Genomic DNA, 19,092 nt, shown 5'->3' with positions numbered 1-19,092 from the left:
GCACAAAAAATAGGGATTTGCCAAAACTGTTCCTTGAGGCATAACAATGTCCAGCTCTGACTCCGATGAAGCCTCTGCCCCTATGGCAAACTTAGACAATGAATCTTTTAAAAAAATGTTACATCTAGAAATGAAGTCCTGTATGCTAGACAGCCTTTCACAGTTTTTGTCTTCTAAACGCCCCTCTCCGGACGAAGCGGTTACCCACCTTTCACGGGATGGGTCAGATTTGCGAGACAAAAGGTTGAGGAAGAGCAAATATGTGGAGAAGAGCATGGGAGGTCTTGGCACCTCATTGGATAAAGGAGGTCTTAGCACCTCGTGGAGTAATGGAGGTCCTCCCACCTCAAATCGAACGGGTGTCCTTGGTGGCACAAATGATACAGGTGTCCTAAGCGGCACGCATAAGAAAAATGCTCTCTAACGCCGAAGATGATAATTCAGGTGATTTTGAATTCTTAGATGAATATATCCTCGATCTAAATGAGGAGGATCAAGACTTTGAGGATGCATTTGAGGACGCACCATCGTTCTCTAAGGACGTGATCCTTAATCCGTTGGGGGAAGAAATCCTCTCACCTCAGGATTTGAAACATCCTCGGAGCTCAGAATGGCCTCCGCAGGAACACGTTGCAAGGTTTGTCAAAAAATGGATCAGGAACCCTTTGAAAAGGGAAAAACGTAACATACTAAGGGCAGAGTGTTCAAGACCCTCTGTTGGAGACAAAGCCTGTTATACCCCTAATCTCGACCCAGATTTGATCAAATTCCTTTTTAAAGCAACGCATGACCCTAGGAAAGGGATGGAAAAGTCCTTTAAAGGCTGTCAGGTTCTTCTCCTCGACGTCCTTGGCCCTCTAACAAGGATTCTGGACTCAGCCGAGGAAAGCCACACTCAAGGCACTCATCTCGACACCAATTGATTAGGGGATGGAGCCAGAGAGCTATCATCCTTCTAGGCAACACCAATGCAAGCATTAACGTCGAAAGGCGTAGAATTGTCCTTACTAAGATTAACCCAAAGCTGGGCGACCTTGCCGATAAGGAACCCTCTAAGAGCCCAAAAGGACTACTTTTTGGAGAAGAACTGATAAAATCATTGGGCAAATATGCCTCTACTTTTACGGCTCTTGACAAGGCGCAGCAAAACCTGCCAAAAGTCTTCCATAACGGAATTAACCTTTTTGGAAGGGCGGAAGACAGGGCCTCTCTTCCGGCCGGTATAATCAAAGGCCCTATTCCAGAGGGCGTGGATTTGGTAGAGGCTACCAACAATTCCACGTCCCACAGTTCTACCCTCCAAGAGGTAGAGGACAACAAGGCAGGGGATTTAGATCATGCGGATCGAATAATCCAAAAACATCCGCAGGTGAGTGTTCCCCCTCCTCCTTCTCCTTCTTCCACCTTAAAGGTAGGCAGGAGACTCAGACATTTTTTAGACAATTGGAACTTGATTACTCAAGATTCTTGGGTCCTAAATACTGTAAAAGGCTTAACTATAGGTTTCTCACATACGCTTACCCAGAAATCCTTCCCGAAAGAAATTCCCCTTTCACCGGACCAACAAGGTATTATAGAAGAGGAGATTTCCTCAATGATTCAGAAGGGTGCAATTTTAGAGGTCCCTATCGAACAACTGGGCTTTATAAGCAACCTTTTTCTGGTAGAGAAAAAGACAAAGGTTGGAGGCCCAGGGTTGGACACACCATTCTAGAAAGACCTCACTAAGCTTGTGTCTCTCGTACCAGTTTGCGAGGGGACACTCAAGTCATCCAAACTCCTTATGTGAGTCCTTCCTTCTGACTGACCCTTTGATCATAGTATCATCAGTACGGGCCTGCAGGATGAGACGCCGCGCTCCGTGAGGCCCCTCGCAAGCTGGTACGAGAGACACAAGCTTAGTGAGGTCTTTCTAGAATGGTGTGTCCAACCCTGGTGCTGTGACGAGTTTTCTAGCCCTGAAGAAATTGCCAAAGACTGTAGGCAATGAAACATGTTGGCATGTGAAATGGGTATGCATGGATAGCAACCTGCATACATTTTTAACTTGACAGTTCACCCCTAGTGAATAATAAAGTTATTGTGTGTAAGGCGTGCCTGTCAATTTTAACCATATTTCGTCATCACGATAGAGTGTACTTATCTGTCACTCTATTGCATGTACACAGTTTATTTCTTTTGTTTGGACACTTCTTTTTCTTATTCGAGATAAAGTGGCTACCGATGATGAGAACAGTGGGCTTATCTGGTGAGTACCTGCCAGTTACCCCCTTGGTGGTTCACCCATGAGGGGTCACTTTGTCTTCTCACTTTTTTTCACCAAGAGTTGGTGCTTATTACTGATTAAGAAGCTGATTGGTGTATTGAGTAGATTGTGCACGTCACTGTTGTAGACCTATTCAACACATGTCTGACGTTGTTTCAGAGAGCTACCAACATGCATAATGGAGCCTCCGGTCTTGTAATGAAATTGCGATTCTCGTATTAACATGACTAGAGAATCTGGATTTCATTAAAGACTTGGAGGCTGACATTATCCGTCCCTCCCACCTCTGGTGGCATTTAAATTGACAATGTTATCTATTACTTTTTTTTGTAATTCTGTTTAATATTATGAATACCAATGTGTATTTTTTAAGAATATTTTACAAATTCACTTTTTTATTCTTGGACTAATTTCCTTCTCTTTTCAGATAATCCCTTATTGCCAGTTTTACCGCGTTATCTTCATTGGATTTTATTTCATGGACTCCTTCATCTTCCTCCTTCTTCTGTTCTACTTATGAAGACTGTCCCGAAGTTTGACATCTCATATATTTTATGGACTTATTTTTTGTTCATTTAAAAGAGGCGGATTCATGTTGCCTCATGGCCTTTATCTGTTGCCTTTGCTCTAATTGGAACCTTTTCTATTGTGATGTAAGCGGCTGCTTGGGTCTGCATTAATGGAAAATGCATAATGTCAGCCTCCGAGTCTTTAATGAAATCCAGATTCTCTAGTCATGTTAATATGAGAATCGCAATTTCATCCAGGTACAGGGATGTTACGGTCTGTCTTTGAAATAAGGAGATTAAAAAAGTGTGAGAACAAATTCAGGATGGTATTTCTGGCACTGCTTTTCATGGTACTAAGGAACTGAGAAAAATGTGTCGCCCTAAATAGAGGAATTCTTACTCCTCCTATTCAATTGGCATTTTTAATTCATAGAGAGTTTGTTTAAATTCATGTAAATCAATTTAGTCTACTGCCTTCATTTTTCCTACTGTTGAACCTATTAAAAATGAAGGAGGGATGGCACAGACTGGACATGAAGAGGACTCTTGGTCGCTATATTTTACCTGAATCTTCAAGCTTAGTATGTATGGCATCCTTGTGCATTACAAATAATGAACTAGTCTAGCCGAAATTAAACAAAGCTATTATTTCATATCCAATGATTTCAGGATGCACATACACATGATTATCATGTGTAGAAATGCTTTGGAGCACATGGCTGTTACAAATAGACAATATTAAGATGGAGAATGCCATGCTTTAGGGAGTGCCATGAGGTAATCTACAGGACTCTCTGCCTGATTGAATAATGACTCATTCTTCGAGGGATAATAGAGCCACTGCTTCATTGTTGAGACAATTGCCCTTGCAGGACATTTGGACTTCTCACAATACTTTCCCAAAACACTATCACTTGGACTCAGATGCAAGGGCACAGGCTTGTTTGGAAGACCTGTGGCTAGGCATATTTTCAGGTAAATTCCCTTCATCTACATAAACACGAGGAGACTCCATCCAAATTAGTTTCGTAATACAGGGACATATTTTAAAGATGAGGACTATACAAAGGTGTAGTATCTATTATAGGAAATCGCTTTATTACTTTGTAAATGTTGGTGTATTGCTTCCTCTGCAAATTCTGTATAGCCAACTCGACTCCCCCTCAAATTTTTACACCCCACTGGGCTAGAAAACTATGTGAACTAAAGGAGAGGGCACTTTTGTGGTAAGCTGCACTTATGTGCTAGGGTGTTATGCCAGGGTCTCGACCCACTGGTGGTTCACGAAAGTCCAAGCAACGAATGAAGATGTTTTTAAATGCTGTATTTATCTTTTCACATTTGCTGCGCTTCAAAGACAGGGGTCAATTGTCAGCCAGTGTCTTTCTGAGAAATTGGTGCTTATTTTCTTAACATGGGGATTGGTGTTTACAAACTCCTCTTACTTTGTACTCAAGGAGAACAACGTAAAGTGCATTATGTGACACTCTTGCTGAAATACAGGGAATGCTAACGGAAAGGTTGTAGGATTTCTTTTTTTGTAACACAAAACACCATGTAAATACCTGTAAATTAACTGTACACATTCAGCGGTTAGGAAGGCAAAAATGAAGCACATTTTTTATAATTCTGAAGTGTGATGGAAACAAAGATTTTAATAGGATCACAACTTATCAATACACTTTACTTAATGATGCACAAATTCTAAATATTAATTGAACCAATTTCCACACATTATCATTTGTGTGCAATATAGTTTTATCACTAAAGCTGTATGTGTATGCTAGTGGCCTTGAAAGCCTAAGTTCTCCTGATGCAGCCTTATTTAGTAGTTATAATTATTTTATTATTCGTAACACCATAAAGTAGAGATGTTCTCACTGTTAATCTTTCTGTAAGCATCTAAACACACTTTGCCATAGAAAGTCTTTTCCATCCCTACTACGCCTATCTCTGAACTCAAAATTCGTGCCCTTACAATTTTTCAATAAATAAAACCTGCCATGGTAATCAAAATCCAGATTCATAACCAAATGTAAGATTTTGTTGATCTGCCTAACCACTGCTGCCTGTAACACCCTGCACTGTTGATGCTACTGTGAAGGGGAAGAGCATACCCTTAAAGGGAGAGAAACGCTCAACAGGCCCAATAGACACAATGGTCTGTCATCCCCAGAAGGATTAGCAAGTAACAGTCCTTATCGAACTATAGAGAGTATTTTATTTCTTATAATACATGATCATAAAATCACTCTTCCCACATACCTCTTAAATCCTCGGGTTTTGCTCCTTCATATAAAGAAATACCGCGGTTGCAGACATGAGGAATAAATACAGAATATGTAGTGGGAAACTAAACACACCAAAGATCAGTTAATGATTTGTTTTAAAACACATTGTAATATTTTTAATGTAAGTAAAAAAAATTAAAATGCGCTATTGCTAAGAATGACTAGTAACATGCCCAGAAATCCTTTCTTTCCTGTTAAACTATGTTAAAAAGATGAACATACTGCCACTAAACTCTCCTTTCACTGTTCTTTTTGGAAAAAAACAGAACATATGATAAAAAAACAAGTTCTTGTTTTCATAAACCTCAGCTGCAGGGATGTTTAGTGACCTGCCTTTTGCCTTGGCTGCCGCCTGGCATTATGACATCACAACTCATTTGTAATAACTTATTATAGTTAAACAGTGAATATTGAAGTAATTTTATTATTACACTGTCTCATCTGGTATTTTTCATCAACCCGCATTTTTATTGCAGAAAGGAAAGATTAGGATACAATAAACCAAGAGCAGTCGATGGCTTAATTCTTGTCCTTTCGATTGGCTGAGCCAATCACAGTACTCCATAGTGTCTGCTGTCCTGCCTTTCAGGGTAGAAGTACAGATTATTATCACTCTGCAGATTCATTATCACTTCCCTGCCCTTATAGGCTCTATGTGGCTCACTTGGTATTTTGGAAGGCTCATCCTTATGTTAATACCAATAATTGTTGTCTTTCTTACATCAACCTGCCATATGACATTTAAAATACACGGAAGCCAGCAATCACTGTATAAAAGCCTCTCTCTAATTTCCCTAGTTATAGGTGACCTGTGACACACTTAGTCCCCTGTTATAAGAATGACAGTAGCTGCTTAACTGTAATCATTTATTAAAATTGAGTTCTGATGTCACCTTGCCTACAGCCAGAGTCAGCAGCTGAGTGGAAAGGCAGGTCACAGAGAATACATAAAGATGCACATTAAACAAAACTTGGTCTTTCCTTCTGGTCTGTTTTTCTAGGCGAACAATGAAATGTTGAAATTAGATTTTAATGGAGACATGTTTATATTATCCATTGATATGAAAAACAGAACCTCTCTGCATGTTTCTACACATTCTGAGCTACAGCCTTTAAAAAAAAATCTTAAATCTTACTTGTATTGCACTGACTCTAATATATTTTTTACAACATCTTTCTCACTGTTTTTTAGAGTGTTTAATTTTGCACTATAGATTCTAGTTGTATTTTTCATGTTTACAAATATCTTATCTCTTTCATATGGAAGAGCACCACAACAGGGATGTAAGTGCTTTGTGTGAAGGATTATGGTGACCACATATTATAAGAAATAAAATACCCCTCTGCTGTACATTATATGAATATTGCATGTTACCTCAGAGTTCCATTGTTAGAAATGGGGGTCTCTAGTTGGCAGTGGTATACACCCTATCCAAGTAGGGACCCTTTTTTCTAGTCAAGATAAGAGAGTTGCATACTCAGATAACCCCTGCTCACCCCCTTGGTAGCTTGGCAAGTGCAGTCAGGCTTATCTCAGAAGCAATGTATAAAGTATTTGTGCATAACACACAGTAACACAGGGAAAACACAACAAAGGACACCACACCAATTTAGAAAAATAAAGCATCTTTATCTAAACCAAGCAAGACCAAAATGAGAAAACCCAAACATAAAGAACTCAAAATATGACTTTTAAAAGGTTTCAAGAAATTATATCCATAGAACTCTATGGATGCTGTGATTTTACACCAAGTTACATAAAGTACCTCAAATGTGTCAAAATCCACAAGGCAAAACAACCGCAGAGGAGGGAAGCACAGCTATGTATCGGTTCTTGAGTCCTTGGGGAGGCGATCCTTCAGTTTTTCTGCATGCAGGAGAAGTGTTGCGTCGAATCAGGAATGTAGGGGGAAGCGTTGCGTTGATTCCAAAATGGTTCTGGTCTGCGGGTCATGCATCGAAGATGCGTGGCACACAGTTGTGATGCGTGGAAATCTGGATGTGCTGGAGATCGATGCAGTGGCGGTCAACTGGTGCTGCGTTGATTACTTCAGCCACAGTCTCACAATGCGTCGATCTTGTCAGCCACACAATAGGGCCTGCATTGGAATTAGTGCAGAGGTCTTAGACTTCGGAGACTGGTGTGCTGAACTTGGGCCGCAGCGGTTTCTTTGGCTATGGACAGGCGCTGCGTCGATTTCTTCGGCCACAAGGGAGTGCATAGAAATTTCGCACACACAGCAGTGTTGTATCAAAAAAACATGCGCTGAAAGGGCGATGTATCAATTTTTATAGTTTCCAGTAGATCTTTGCAGCAGGTACAACCTGCACAGGCCCAGAACTATAAATGGCACCTCTTGGCAGGTCAGAAATTTCAGCAGTGGAGTTCAGGGATGCTGCAGGAGAAGTCTTTGCTGTCCCTGAGACTTCTTAACAGGAAGCAAGCACACACAAGCCCTTGGAGAACCTTCACAAACAGAATACACAGCAAGGGTCCAGTCCTTTTCCTCTCTAAAGCAGAAGCAGCAACTGCAGGCCAACCCTGCAAAGCAACTCACAGCAGAGGGGCAGTACTCCTCCTCACAGCTCTTCAGCTCCTCTCCTTGGCAGAGATTCCTCGTGTTCCAGAAGTGTTCTGCAGTCTGTGGTTTAGGTCCAATAACGTATACCTCTTTTGGCCTTCGAAGTAGGCATTCTTCAAAGGATTGTCTTTATAGTGCACAGGTTCTTGTTCTGCATGGTCATGGCTCCAGACATACTCCATGTGGGCGGAGACAGCATTGTAAAAGGCCAAGCACAGCCCAGGTGCATGTGACAGCTCCTCCCATGATTCTAGCTCAGGAAGGCTCCTCAGCCTGGTAATGGGCTTTCAGGATATGCAGGGTACACCTCAGCTGTCTTTGTGTGACTGTCTAGAGTGAGCTTAAAAACAGGCCCGTGTCAGTCTAAACCAGATGTTGATTCAACAGACAGGCAGAGGCATAAGATGGTTAAACAAGAAAATGCCCACTGTCTAAAAGGGGCATTTCAAATACACAATTTAAAAACCACCCTTATTAAAAGATGTCTTTTTAAATCCTGAGCTCAGAGAGCCCAAAATCCAAATCTCCGGCTATTCACAATTGAAAGTTACCCTTGTAAAATGTTACAAGGCGACCTGTGGGAGAGCTAGTCCTTGCAATAGTGCAAAACAAAACTAGCAGTCGTTCACTATCAGGAAATGTAAAACACACCAGGACATATCCTACCTTTCACATACACTGCACCCTGCCCACTTGGGGAACCTTGGGCCAATCCTAGGGGTGCCTTACATGTAGTAAAAGGGAAGGTGAGGGCTTGGCAAATAGGTGCACTTGCCAGGTCGACATTTCAGTTTAAAACTGCACTCACAGACACTGCACTGGCAGGCTTGAGACACGTTTACAGGGCTACTCATGTGGGTGGCACAACCAGTGCTGCAGGCCCAGTAGTATCATTTAATTTATAGGCCCTGGGAAGACATAGTGCACTTTAATGGGGACTTAATAGTAAATCAAATATGCCAGTCATGAAGAACCAGGCAGAATCACAATTTGCACAGACGGTATATGCACTATAGCACTGATTAGCAGTGGTAAAGTGACCAGAGTCCTAAAGCCAACAAAAACAGGTCAGAAAAATAGGAGGCAAAAGGCAAAACATCAGGAGATAAAGCTGCAAAAAGGGCCATGTCCAACATCCTCGGCCTTATAAAGGAGCTTGGCCTTTAGCCTCGTTCCACTATATGGTCACAGAATCTCTTAGTGATTTGCAATATCCTTGTAATGTACAGCAGGAAGAACTGTATTTTATATATAACTACCTTTCATCTATTTCACAAACTCATGGTCTGCTGCTACTTTCATTGGTGGTTACAACATGAGAATATAGAAAAAAAGGAGAAAGACCCCTTGTAGCCCAGGGGAATGGGGTACTTGTAAACAGTAGAGTGAACAGTTTCCCTTGGGTGAGTAACTAAGTAAGTATGCCCAAATGTTGGTCTTGGACACAAAGCTTCACTAAGCAAAAACATAAACAATAACAATTTTGTATATAAAATATAGAAATTTTATTCAGACGCACAATAAAAACATATTAAAAAGCATTATTCTTACATAAAAAAGACCCTTTGCATCAATTAAAAAAAACTCATTCACAGTTTATATACGTAAACAAATACTTGTACTGAAATCTAACAAATGATTAAAAAACTTTCTATATATCAAAGAGAAAAACGCGAAGAGAGAGACACACAAAGACATCAACAATTTGTAATTCGAAAATGCACATCATGACCCTCATTTAAACCCAATCCAAGACTTGGCTTTTTCTCTTATTCTTGGGGTGAGTTGGGTGGTTAGATTATGCAACAGTGAGCGTCGACGCGTTTCGATGGCTTTTATTTATTCATTTTGCAAAACCAGAAAATAGAAACCAACCCTCTGTCCAAATAATTGAATATGGAATGAGGATTCATCCGTATAGGCAACCATCCAGTGCCATTATAGGAGAGACAAAAAATCTAAAAGTCTTGAAAAAGATGGCATACGAATAAATAAAAGCCATCGAAACTCGTCGACGCTCAATGTTGCATAATCTAACCACCCAACTCACCCCAAGAATAAGAGAAAAAGCCAAGTCTTGGATTTAGTTTAAATGAGGGTCATGATGTGCATTTTCGAATGACAAATTGTTGATGTCTTTGTGTGTCTCTCTCTTCTCGTTTTTCTCTTTGATATATAGAAAGTTTTTTAATCATTTGTTAGATTTCAGTACAAGTATTTGTTTACGTATATAAACTGTGAATGAGTTTTTTTTAATTGATGCAAAGGGTCTTTTTTATGTAAGAATAATGCTTTTTAATATGTTTTTATTGTGCGTCTGAATAAAATTTCTATATTTTATATACAAAATAGTTTTTGTTTATGCTTTTGCTTAGTGAATCTTTGTGTTCAAGACCAATATTTGGGCATACTTACTTAGTTACTCACCCAAGGGAAACTGTTCACTCTACTGGTTACAACATGAGAACATCAAATGTAACGTCTCACCAGATTACACGAATAATGCATAAACGCATTAACAGCCTGTTTTTCTTTGCTTGTTTTAAGGACTCATGGAAATATTGTAAATAACATATTTGGCCACACTTTAAATTAATGGTGTTTCTCATCTCCGACCAAAGGCTTCCTTTTCAGAATGGCTGGCGAAGTGCCACTGAGAGAGTTCAATGTATGGATGTACCCTCCGATCGAATATTAAGGCTGGCAGAACCCAAAAAACGATTGGAAACACCCATGAAACAAAGGTAACAAGGTGGCGAATTTACCCAGCAATGTTTTGAAGATTGTACTAGGAGGAGTGAAATCTGGTATGTTTAAAGCCAGATGTAAGCCCACATGCACAAAAAAGCAAAAAAGAAGGAGGTCTTATCCTAGTTAGGGTAAACTTCATAAAATAATATTGCGCCTGCCTTTGCAGTGGGCATTCTTTAAAATGGCATCCTAGACTTTTTAAACATAAGACCTAAATATCTATTGTGTATACTTTAAAACGTATTTTAAATATGGATAATTTATTAATTGATAATTTGAATGGTTAAGTTTACCAGTGAGACATTAATTGAAATTTGTTGTGTGATGTGTAGATTGAGGAGTTTGTTTTGACCATGCAAAACCCATTGTTGACCAGTATCGTGAGCCAAAATGGTGGGGCTGCTCTGCGGAACAAGGACGTGGGCCTCCCAGTCTCCAATAATGAACAAATATTCTTTGATCTTGGGGTGAATGGGGTTCACCTGGAGTGTGCAGCCCCCCTGCGCTGCAGGGGCTTCAGGGATCTGCGTTATGCCCCTGTTGGTGACTGACTTGACAAAACAAGACTGATTCAGTTGGCTAGAACTAGATCTAGTAAATAGCAATGTCTTTCCTACTCCCCCCTCACCACTCACACTCGAACGATTGGCCTTGAAAGTAAAAATGCCAAATGAAAAGAGACTGAATGAACTAGACGCCTGATTCACAAAGTCAATTTCATCCATAAACCGACCTATACAGTCCAAAATGGCTCCCTTCACGGTGTGCATCAAGAATATCATGGAAAGAATATCAAGTAGTCACAATATCTGAACCAGAATATCGAGAACCAAGTATTGACAGAAAAGTATGTATAGATTCTCTATACCTAACTTCACATATATTTTACCTTGATGACATGTACATGTAGCTTCAAGGTGGAGTTATGAATGGTAAATCTATTCCACCTTATTAGTTTAGCTTTTGTTGTTTTGGTTCCGATACTGTTGCCACTAGATATTCCTCTGCGATATCCCACACTACGACCTCCATTTATCCTGGCAGGTATCCACAAAATGGTACTGAAAAACTCTAAATGCATATACCTACTTTGTAATTTTTATGATCATTGGACTTGACAATGCCCAGCTTATCGGACTTCCCACGTGTCACCTTGTTTTTTTTAAAGGTAGTTTTGCACATTGCCGCATCTGAGTGTGCTGAATATAACTCAACACTCAGGAGCAAAATGTATTGCTTTTCAGAACCTTAACTTTTAGAAAAATGAACACAAAATTGTCTTTCTTCGGAAATTTGGTCCCTCCCATCAAACAATAAATGCGCACCCTCTTCACAAATATTTAAAACTAAACAAACATTTACTATATAAAACTAACCTGTTCCTACCTTCCCTGACTGCACAACTTCGCTTTTATTTTTATTTTTTTTCCCTCCAATTTTTGATATCTCCTGATCAATCCTTTGTGTTTCTGATTGTGAAATGTTGCCTGAAAAGGTGTAAAGAGGTTTTCTCATCCTTTGGGTTTAGACAGTGCTATTTCAAGAACTAAGGGCTAGATGCACGACAGTCATGATAGTGATTTTCTAATTGTGATTTCCTGTGAAACGCAATTAGGAAATCGGTATTTCTAATATATGAAACTCTTTTGAGTTTCATTTGCAATTCCTAGGAGGTCCCATTTAGACCTGCCTCATGAATAATAATGAGGCAGGTCGTAATTAGTGACCCTTTAGGAATCGCAGCAATCACAGGGATGGTGGCCTTCTGGGGTCAGCAGACCACCACGTCTGTGATTTCTTTTTAATAAAGCAAATATATATATTTTTTAATACACCCTGTTTTCGTTTTAAGGAAAACAAGATGCATTCAAAAAGAAAAAAAATGAAACTTGGAAGTTTAATTTTTTAAGCATATGCAGTGCTCCATCGGACCTGTGCCTGCTCTTAAAAAATATTTTGGCAACCATTTTCCAAGGGGAAGGGGTCCCTTGCGAATGAGTTACTATAAACTTTCAATTGGCGGTAAATTGAGAAGGTTTTGCAACTACATTTTAGTCGCAAAACATTTGTACACACCATTCCAATTCCGTATTTGGCAGGGACGCCATCAATTCGCCCCTTCCAAATACCGAATCGCAAAACCCAAATCGGTATTCGGTAACATGTTACCGAATCGCAATTTGGGTTTTGTACATCTCAAAAAACATTTTTGTGGTTGCCAGTGGACTGATTCTGTGAATTGGGCCATTTGCAACTTCAAAAATGCTTTGTACATCTAGCCCTTAATAAACTTAACTAAGCTGCACCACAACCGCATGCATTAAGTGTGGATTGGGCGTGCAAAGGGGTAGTTCAAACACCCACTTGCTTCTGAGTTTGTGGGCATTCACAAACACCTCTCTGACCCTTTACCACTCTTGAAATTGTTGGAGATTTGTACCACAAAAAGGCTGGAGAAAATTCCCTCCCAGTTTGGGAATGGGAATGGCAAACCCTCAAACGTCCGGTTGGTGCAGGCGAAACATTTGTACACAACGAAAAATGTTTTTCTTCTGGCGAAGAAAATGAAACCAAATGTGCCACAGTAGGCTGCCTTCCCCCAACGTGTAATTGTACAGTGTGTAGAGCTCTACAGTTGGGAACAGGGGCCACACAGAAACATCACAAGACGTTGGAAACATTACTCCAGAAAACTAGCACACTCTTCCCAATGTTTGTGAATTTCAAAAAGTAGTCAATCTACACCCATATGTAGGAGTACATTAAAGGGTGCAGAGTTATTCGTTTGTGAATTCAGTGCTAGGTGTTTGATTGGGAGCCTGATTCGGAATTGACTATAAAAGAGTGAAATGGGTGTAGTGTTGCTCACCTGGGGTCGAAAGAGGATTGTTAAGTTTTTTAGTGTCTAGTGCAGGGATACATAGTTAACATGATAGATGAAGGGAAGCTCCATATCAGTGCAGTAAAACACTGGCTGTTTGCAGAAGTAGTGGCCAGATAGCCAAGGAAAATCTTGACATAAACTGGAATCTGGAGTAAAATGTATAGTGTGATGTAGAATGCCGGAGGACTGGACAAGTATTTTAAGACGCTTGTTGCGGCACCATATTTAATATGCTGAGACACTCAGACAGCGGTCATTCAAGAAACACATCTTGAGGTTACTAAGAATGCAAATCCGGCAAAGATTTGATGAGGAGGATATTATAATCCCTGGAACTATACATACGCGATAAGGATGGGAATAACAATAGCACCTTGGGTTCCTTTCTCAGTATTATATAGGATGGCTGATGCAAATGGGAGGTGCATACTGATGTATGGATACTGTTCATACAGAGAGCAATAGACTTGAATGTATGAGATATGTTATTTTTAAAGTATAAACCTCCCAAACCAAAGATTGTTTGTATGAGGTAGTAAAAGTATGTGACCCAAATTCAGAGGATTTAATATTGTGGGCGAGAGATAACCTTTAAAAGACAACAGCAAGCAAGCATTGGCGATCCGGGGCAAGATGGCGGCCGCGTTGCGCGGCTGAGCAGAATCGTTCTGTAGCGGGGACATGGAGTCATGAATTGTTCAGCCTCAGAGCGTATAAACGGAAAACTCTTTGAGAGCAGATGATTACCTACCAGTTGATGCTGCCACCCGCCGTGTTTCAGAGGATCGCGACGGCTGGAGTTTCGATTCACCTGGAGCTGTACGATGCAGAAGCAGCTCGCGGAGTTCACGGAGTCAGTGGGCGGAGCGGATCCAGCGTGCTCACGGTCACCCTCTGCAGCGGTGAGAAGCAGCACTGCCGCCCCGAGGGAGTCGAGCGGGGCAAAGCGATCTACTCCAGGGTCACACAACGAGTGAGCAGGATGGCCCCGAAAGTCAATACCGGCGGGAAGGTTTTGAATAAGAAAAAGAATGCGGGTGCCCCTGCAACAATTGATGGTAACTCCGGACGGATTGTGGAGTCAGTGGGGAAAATGACTCCTGTTCAGTCTCAACCCCCGGCGAAAGAAATCAGGCCACTAGCTGTCAGGACCCGCCAAGCTACCGCCAACACCGCTAACAATGTAAATATCAGCATAGCAGAGATGTTCGCCCGCAGCGGCAGCGGTAAGGAGAAAGGGGGGAAAGTTCCTGAAATTGAGATGGAAGTAGAGGCTGGCGTGCCTGGGGGTGAGACCATGTTGGTGGTTCAAAATGACTCTGGTTGCAGTGAAGTCAGTCATGCAGATCGAAAAGGTATCGGTGGGTCTGATCCCATTGACCCCACTGCCATGGACTCAATCATGGTTCCGACTGATGAGAGTAATACAAAAGAAAAGAGAGCACGTGTCACTAATTCACACATAAATTCAATTGTAAATATGCGAAAAAAGAGGTTTTGTAACTATGTATCTAATATGTTTCTTTGTCGTTTGAAAAGTTGGCAATGTCTGGTCCAGGAGTATGCCTAAGCTTAAGATTGGCTCTTTAATTATTAATGGGCTGAATGACTGGAAGAAGAGGGGTAGATTTGAGGAATATCTTAAAATAACATGTATAGATATCCTCGGGTTACAAGAAACTCACTTGCCTTGGAAGAAAAAGCACTGGCTTAAGTTAAAAGGGTTCGAGATTCTGTCATGCTCTTCTCAAACGTCTACCACAAGGGGCGTAGCTATTATTGGGAAGGTGGGCCTGGGAGGCATTAAGCGTAGCAAGGCAGATGTCCTTGGCAGGTGGGCTATATGTGAAATGAATATGGGACTTACTGTCTGTTCAATATATGGAGATAATTCGGACGATCCTGAGCCTTTCGATTTTATAGAGAAGGAACTGTTAGATTGGCCAGCCCCAATAGTAGTCTGTGGGGATCTCAATATATCGGCTGATTTTGTTAACGGTACCCCATATACTGGACGCAAGCCCCGGGTATATAGAGCTATATCCTCGTTGTTGCAGTCGCATGGGTTGAGAGATGTTTGGGGGAACAAAGAAGTAGGGGATACTGGGTTCACTTATTTCTCACACCCCTTTAATAAATACTTTAAACTAGATTCTTTTTTTGTATCAGCTACCACATTGAACAAGGTTAAAATTCCAAACTCCCAATGATAATGTCCGATCATAACCCTCTGGTAATGACAATGGATGTCAATCGACCTACGAAAGGTCCTAGACCCTGGACCTTTGACAGAAGATTACTAACCGATAGTGGCTACATAGAACATATTAAATACTGGTCACAGGCCTTTTTCGAGGCCAACAGATACAGTGCCTCTCGAAGTGTAGTTTGGGACAGTTATAAGGCAGGGCTAAGAGGGGAGACCATTAGTTTTAATAATAGGCAGTGGAAAAGGATTAATCTGGAAAGGGAGCAATTATTGAATAGTTTGACTGAGGCAGAAGGGCAACACCGAAGGGATATATGTCAAGGGCGGCAAGGATCAGAAAGTCTCGAGAGGATCAATACTATTAAAGCGGAATTGCAGAACCAACTGGCTAAAAAATCAGCGGCAGAATATCATGCACAGAGAACCAGGATATATGAAACAGGGGAACAAGCTGGGAGGGCATTAGCGCTGCGTATTAGACAGGCCACGTCAAAAAATATAATTACGCAAATAGAAGAACAGGGGAGAGTATACGAGGAACCATCCGAGATTCTGGAGGTCTTTAGAAGGTATTACCAAGATCTATATCAGGAGGAGGCGGTGACAGATGCTCCATTTACCAACTGGGGAAGTACAGGCATAAGACTGGGTGAGGAAGAGAGGGACGTTCTTGAACAGGTTATCACCATGGACGAGGTTATAGGAGGTTTACAGAGCTTGGCATTAGGAAAGGCGGTGAGCCCGGATGGGCTACCACTTGAAATATATAAGTGCCTACGGGAGGAAATATCCCCACTCCTCCTAGACCTGTTTAATGGGATTATGATTACTGGCAAAATACCGGAGTCATGGATGAGTACCAACATTGTGGTGTTCCACAAAAAAGGCAAACCCAAAGAAAATCCAGGTTCCTATAGGCCTATCTCTCTAGTAAATGCTGATAATAAGCTGTATGCTAAGATCTTGGCCACCCGCTTTGGGAGGATCATCGGGCCCTAGTTTCGCCCTGGCAGCACGGGTTCATCCCGGGGAGAGGTACGATGGATCATATTAGAAGAGCGATTACCGTGTTTGATATCTGTGCTACCGGGGGGGGAGGGGGCCGTGATGGTCCTCCTTGACGCGGAAAAGGCCTTTGACCGGGTAAGGTGGTCATTTTTGTGGAGGGTGCTGGAGGAGAAGGGGTTTGGACCAAGGTTCCGACAGGCTATCCAGGCAATGTATTCTACTCCTACAGCAAGGATCCAGTTGATGGGGGGGGATTTCAGAAAAAAATCAGTATAACAAGGGGGACTCGGCAGGGTTGCCCGTGTTCCCCTATCGTATTTGCGTTGTATATCGACCCATTAATAACTCAAATAATGTCCAATACAGCGATAAAACCTGTGGTTATAAAAGGTTTCCAAACAAAATTGCTTGCATATGCTGATGATCTAGCTGTTATTACAACTGATCCAGAGTCTGCTATGCGGGAAATAGTGACTATAACAAGTCTGTTTGGGAAACATTCAGGGTATCGATTAAAAGAGGCCAAGACCCAAGTTCTGTGCTCCAAGAATATAACTAAACTGGATACTAGGTATGTTAATTCAGTGGTGTACCTTGGTATAACACTTAATTCACATCCAGAGAATATGATTAGAGATAATTTTACACCGCTCCTGAAATCAATGGAACAGGAGTTAAAAAGGATGGATACATTACATTTATCGATAATAGGTAGGGCCAACGTCATTAAAATGACTATGTTTCCCAAGATTTTGTATAAATTTAGATCCATCCCATTCAAAATAGAAGAGAAACTATTAAAGGAAATTGAAGCCATTTTTATGAAATTTCTATGGCAATATGGTAAGATCAGAAGGTCAAATAAGTTTATGTCTCTACCTCAGGAAAGGGGAGGATTAGGTATGCCAAATATTAGGAATTATCACTGGTCCTGTCTCCTTACGGAAATGGGAATACTCTTTGATCAGGGGGGAGCGGGACAGGGGATGGGTCAAAATGATATCAAATCCATATTTCAGCTGGCATTGGGTAATGAAGCATTTGGGGTACTCTTGAGGCGTACGGAAAAAAGGTACTACAAGAAAACAAGATACAAACTGCTTGAAGGCATAGTGGGGGTATGGGCATCAGTGCAGAAAGTAATGGGAATCCCCAGGTATAACCATCATACTCCTCTCTGGAATTCTGGACTTTTTCCAAACTTGTGTAAGGATGGATTCTGGAGACATTGGGAACATCAAGGCATTGTTACACTCGGGCAAATAATGGTGAAGGATGTTTGTAGATCACTGGAGGATTTAAGGTTGCGATATTCATTACAGGAAGGGCAGGAATATAAATATCTTCAGGTGGTTAACACAATTAGATCAGTAAGACCCCAAATAATTTTGGGAAAAAGAAGTGTACTTCTGGATTATTTGAAGGGAGGGGGCGAAGAATTAAGGGACTCTACAAAATTCTTATGGAAGGGTCCTCAGGCGATATGGTTAAGACTGAGGCAGCCTGGGCTATGAAACTGGGGGACCCAGAGACTGATCTGGATAGGGCCCTCTCATTTGATAAAAGATTTTTGCGCTCCTCTAATCTTAGAGCCCAGCATTTTAAAACTTTATTTAATCTATATTATACGCCCTCCAAGTCGTTTGATTGGGAGAAGAGGGTGGATAGCAACTGTCCTAGATGCGGAAAAGGACCTGCAGATATCGTACATATGTTTTATGGGTGCGAGAAATTGGAGCTAATTAAAACTGAGATTGTGGCCTTTTTAGAGGGGCTGCTAGATGTCAAAATAAATCTATCCCCTACATTATTGATTATTGGCTGCAATATTAAACTAAATCTGAGGATTGAGGAGGAAGCTTTAGTTTTCATAGCAGTAGCAGTACTCCGAATAGTTATTTTGGCCGCCTGGAAAGATATAGAGGCTCCAACATTTCAAATGTGGCTATGCAGGCTCCTTGGTATCTATAACATTGAGGGAGCCCTATATGAACTTAAGGGCTTAAAAACAAGAGAGATGGGGCTACGGATTTGGGCACCAGTGGCCGTCTGGAGGGCGGCAAGAATGAGGGGTCAGGCAAGTGGGATAGTAACTGCTCAGTCATAGGTTTCTGTGTACTGTATATTAAACCTCCCCTGGGGCTAATAATTTGTATAGTTCCCCTCTTATTTAGGATCAAGAGTGTGGAGATATGAAAATCAAGAATGCTTACTTTTTACTTTATTTAGCTAGAATCTTGTCTGTGTCTTTTTGTTCTTCTCTTTGTAGATTATCGGTAACCAATGATGTCTCTGTGACCATCATCTATTTATGTATGCTGATCCGTATCTTGCATTTTGTATCTGGAATGAACTGTGTTTTGCTGTGTGATATCTGTTCATGAACTCTCAATAAAAAATTTTTTTTAAAAAGCAAGCAAGCATTGGCAAAGCCAATAGGTTTAGCTGCTGAGCTACTGGCCTTGCCAATGCTTGTATCCTTTTAATTGCTTTTATTAAAGTATATGAAAAAGACATTGAAAGATGATCTGTCTGCTCGCATACGCATGTATAGGCTGCCTTATCTAAAGGTGTTTGTTAACGATTAAAAAA

General features: G+C 41.1%; 1 protein-coding gene across 1 annotated transcript in view; it reads left to right on the top strand.

The window, feature by feature from the left end:
* The window catches only part of SPMAP2L (sperm microtubule associated protein 2 like), an 839,782-nt gene that overhangs the window by 540,292 nt on the left and 280,398 nt on the right, over positions 1-19,092 (top strand). The window contains exon 8 of the mRNA XM_086963162.1: positions 10,270-10,392. Within this exon, the coding sequence (XP_086819288.1) occupies positions 10,270-10,392 (123 nt within the window). The remainder of the gene's footprint in view (positions 1-10,269; positions 10,393-19,092) is intronic.

Source organism: Lissotriton vulgaris, chromosome 3_1 (assembly GCF_964263255.1).
Source record: "Lissotriton vulgaris chromosome 3_1, aLisVul1.2, whole genome shotgun sequence".
NCBI classification, from domain to species: Eukaryota; Metazoa; Chordata; class Amphibia; order Caudata; family Salamandridae; genus Lissotriton; species Lissotriton vulgaris.
The sequence above is the reverse complement of the archived record's forward strand: the minus strand, read 5'-3'. Positions and strand labels throughout refer to the sequence as shown.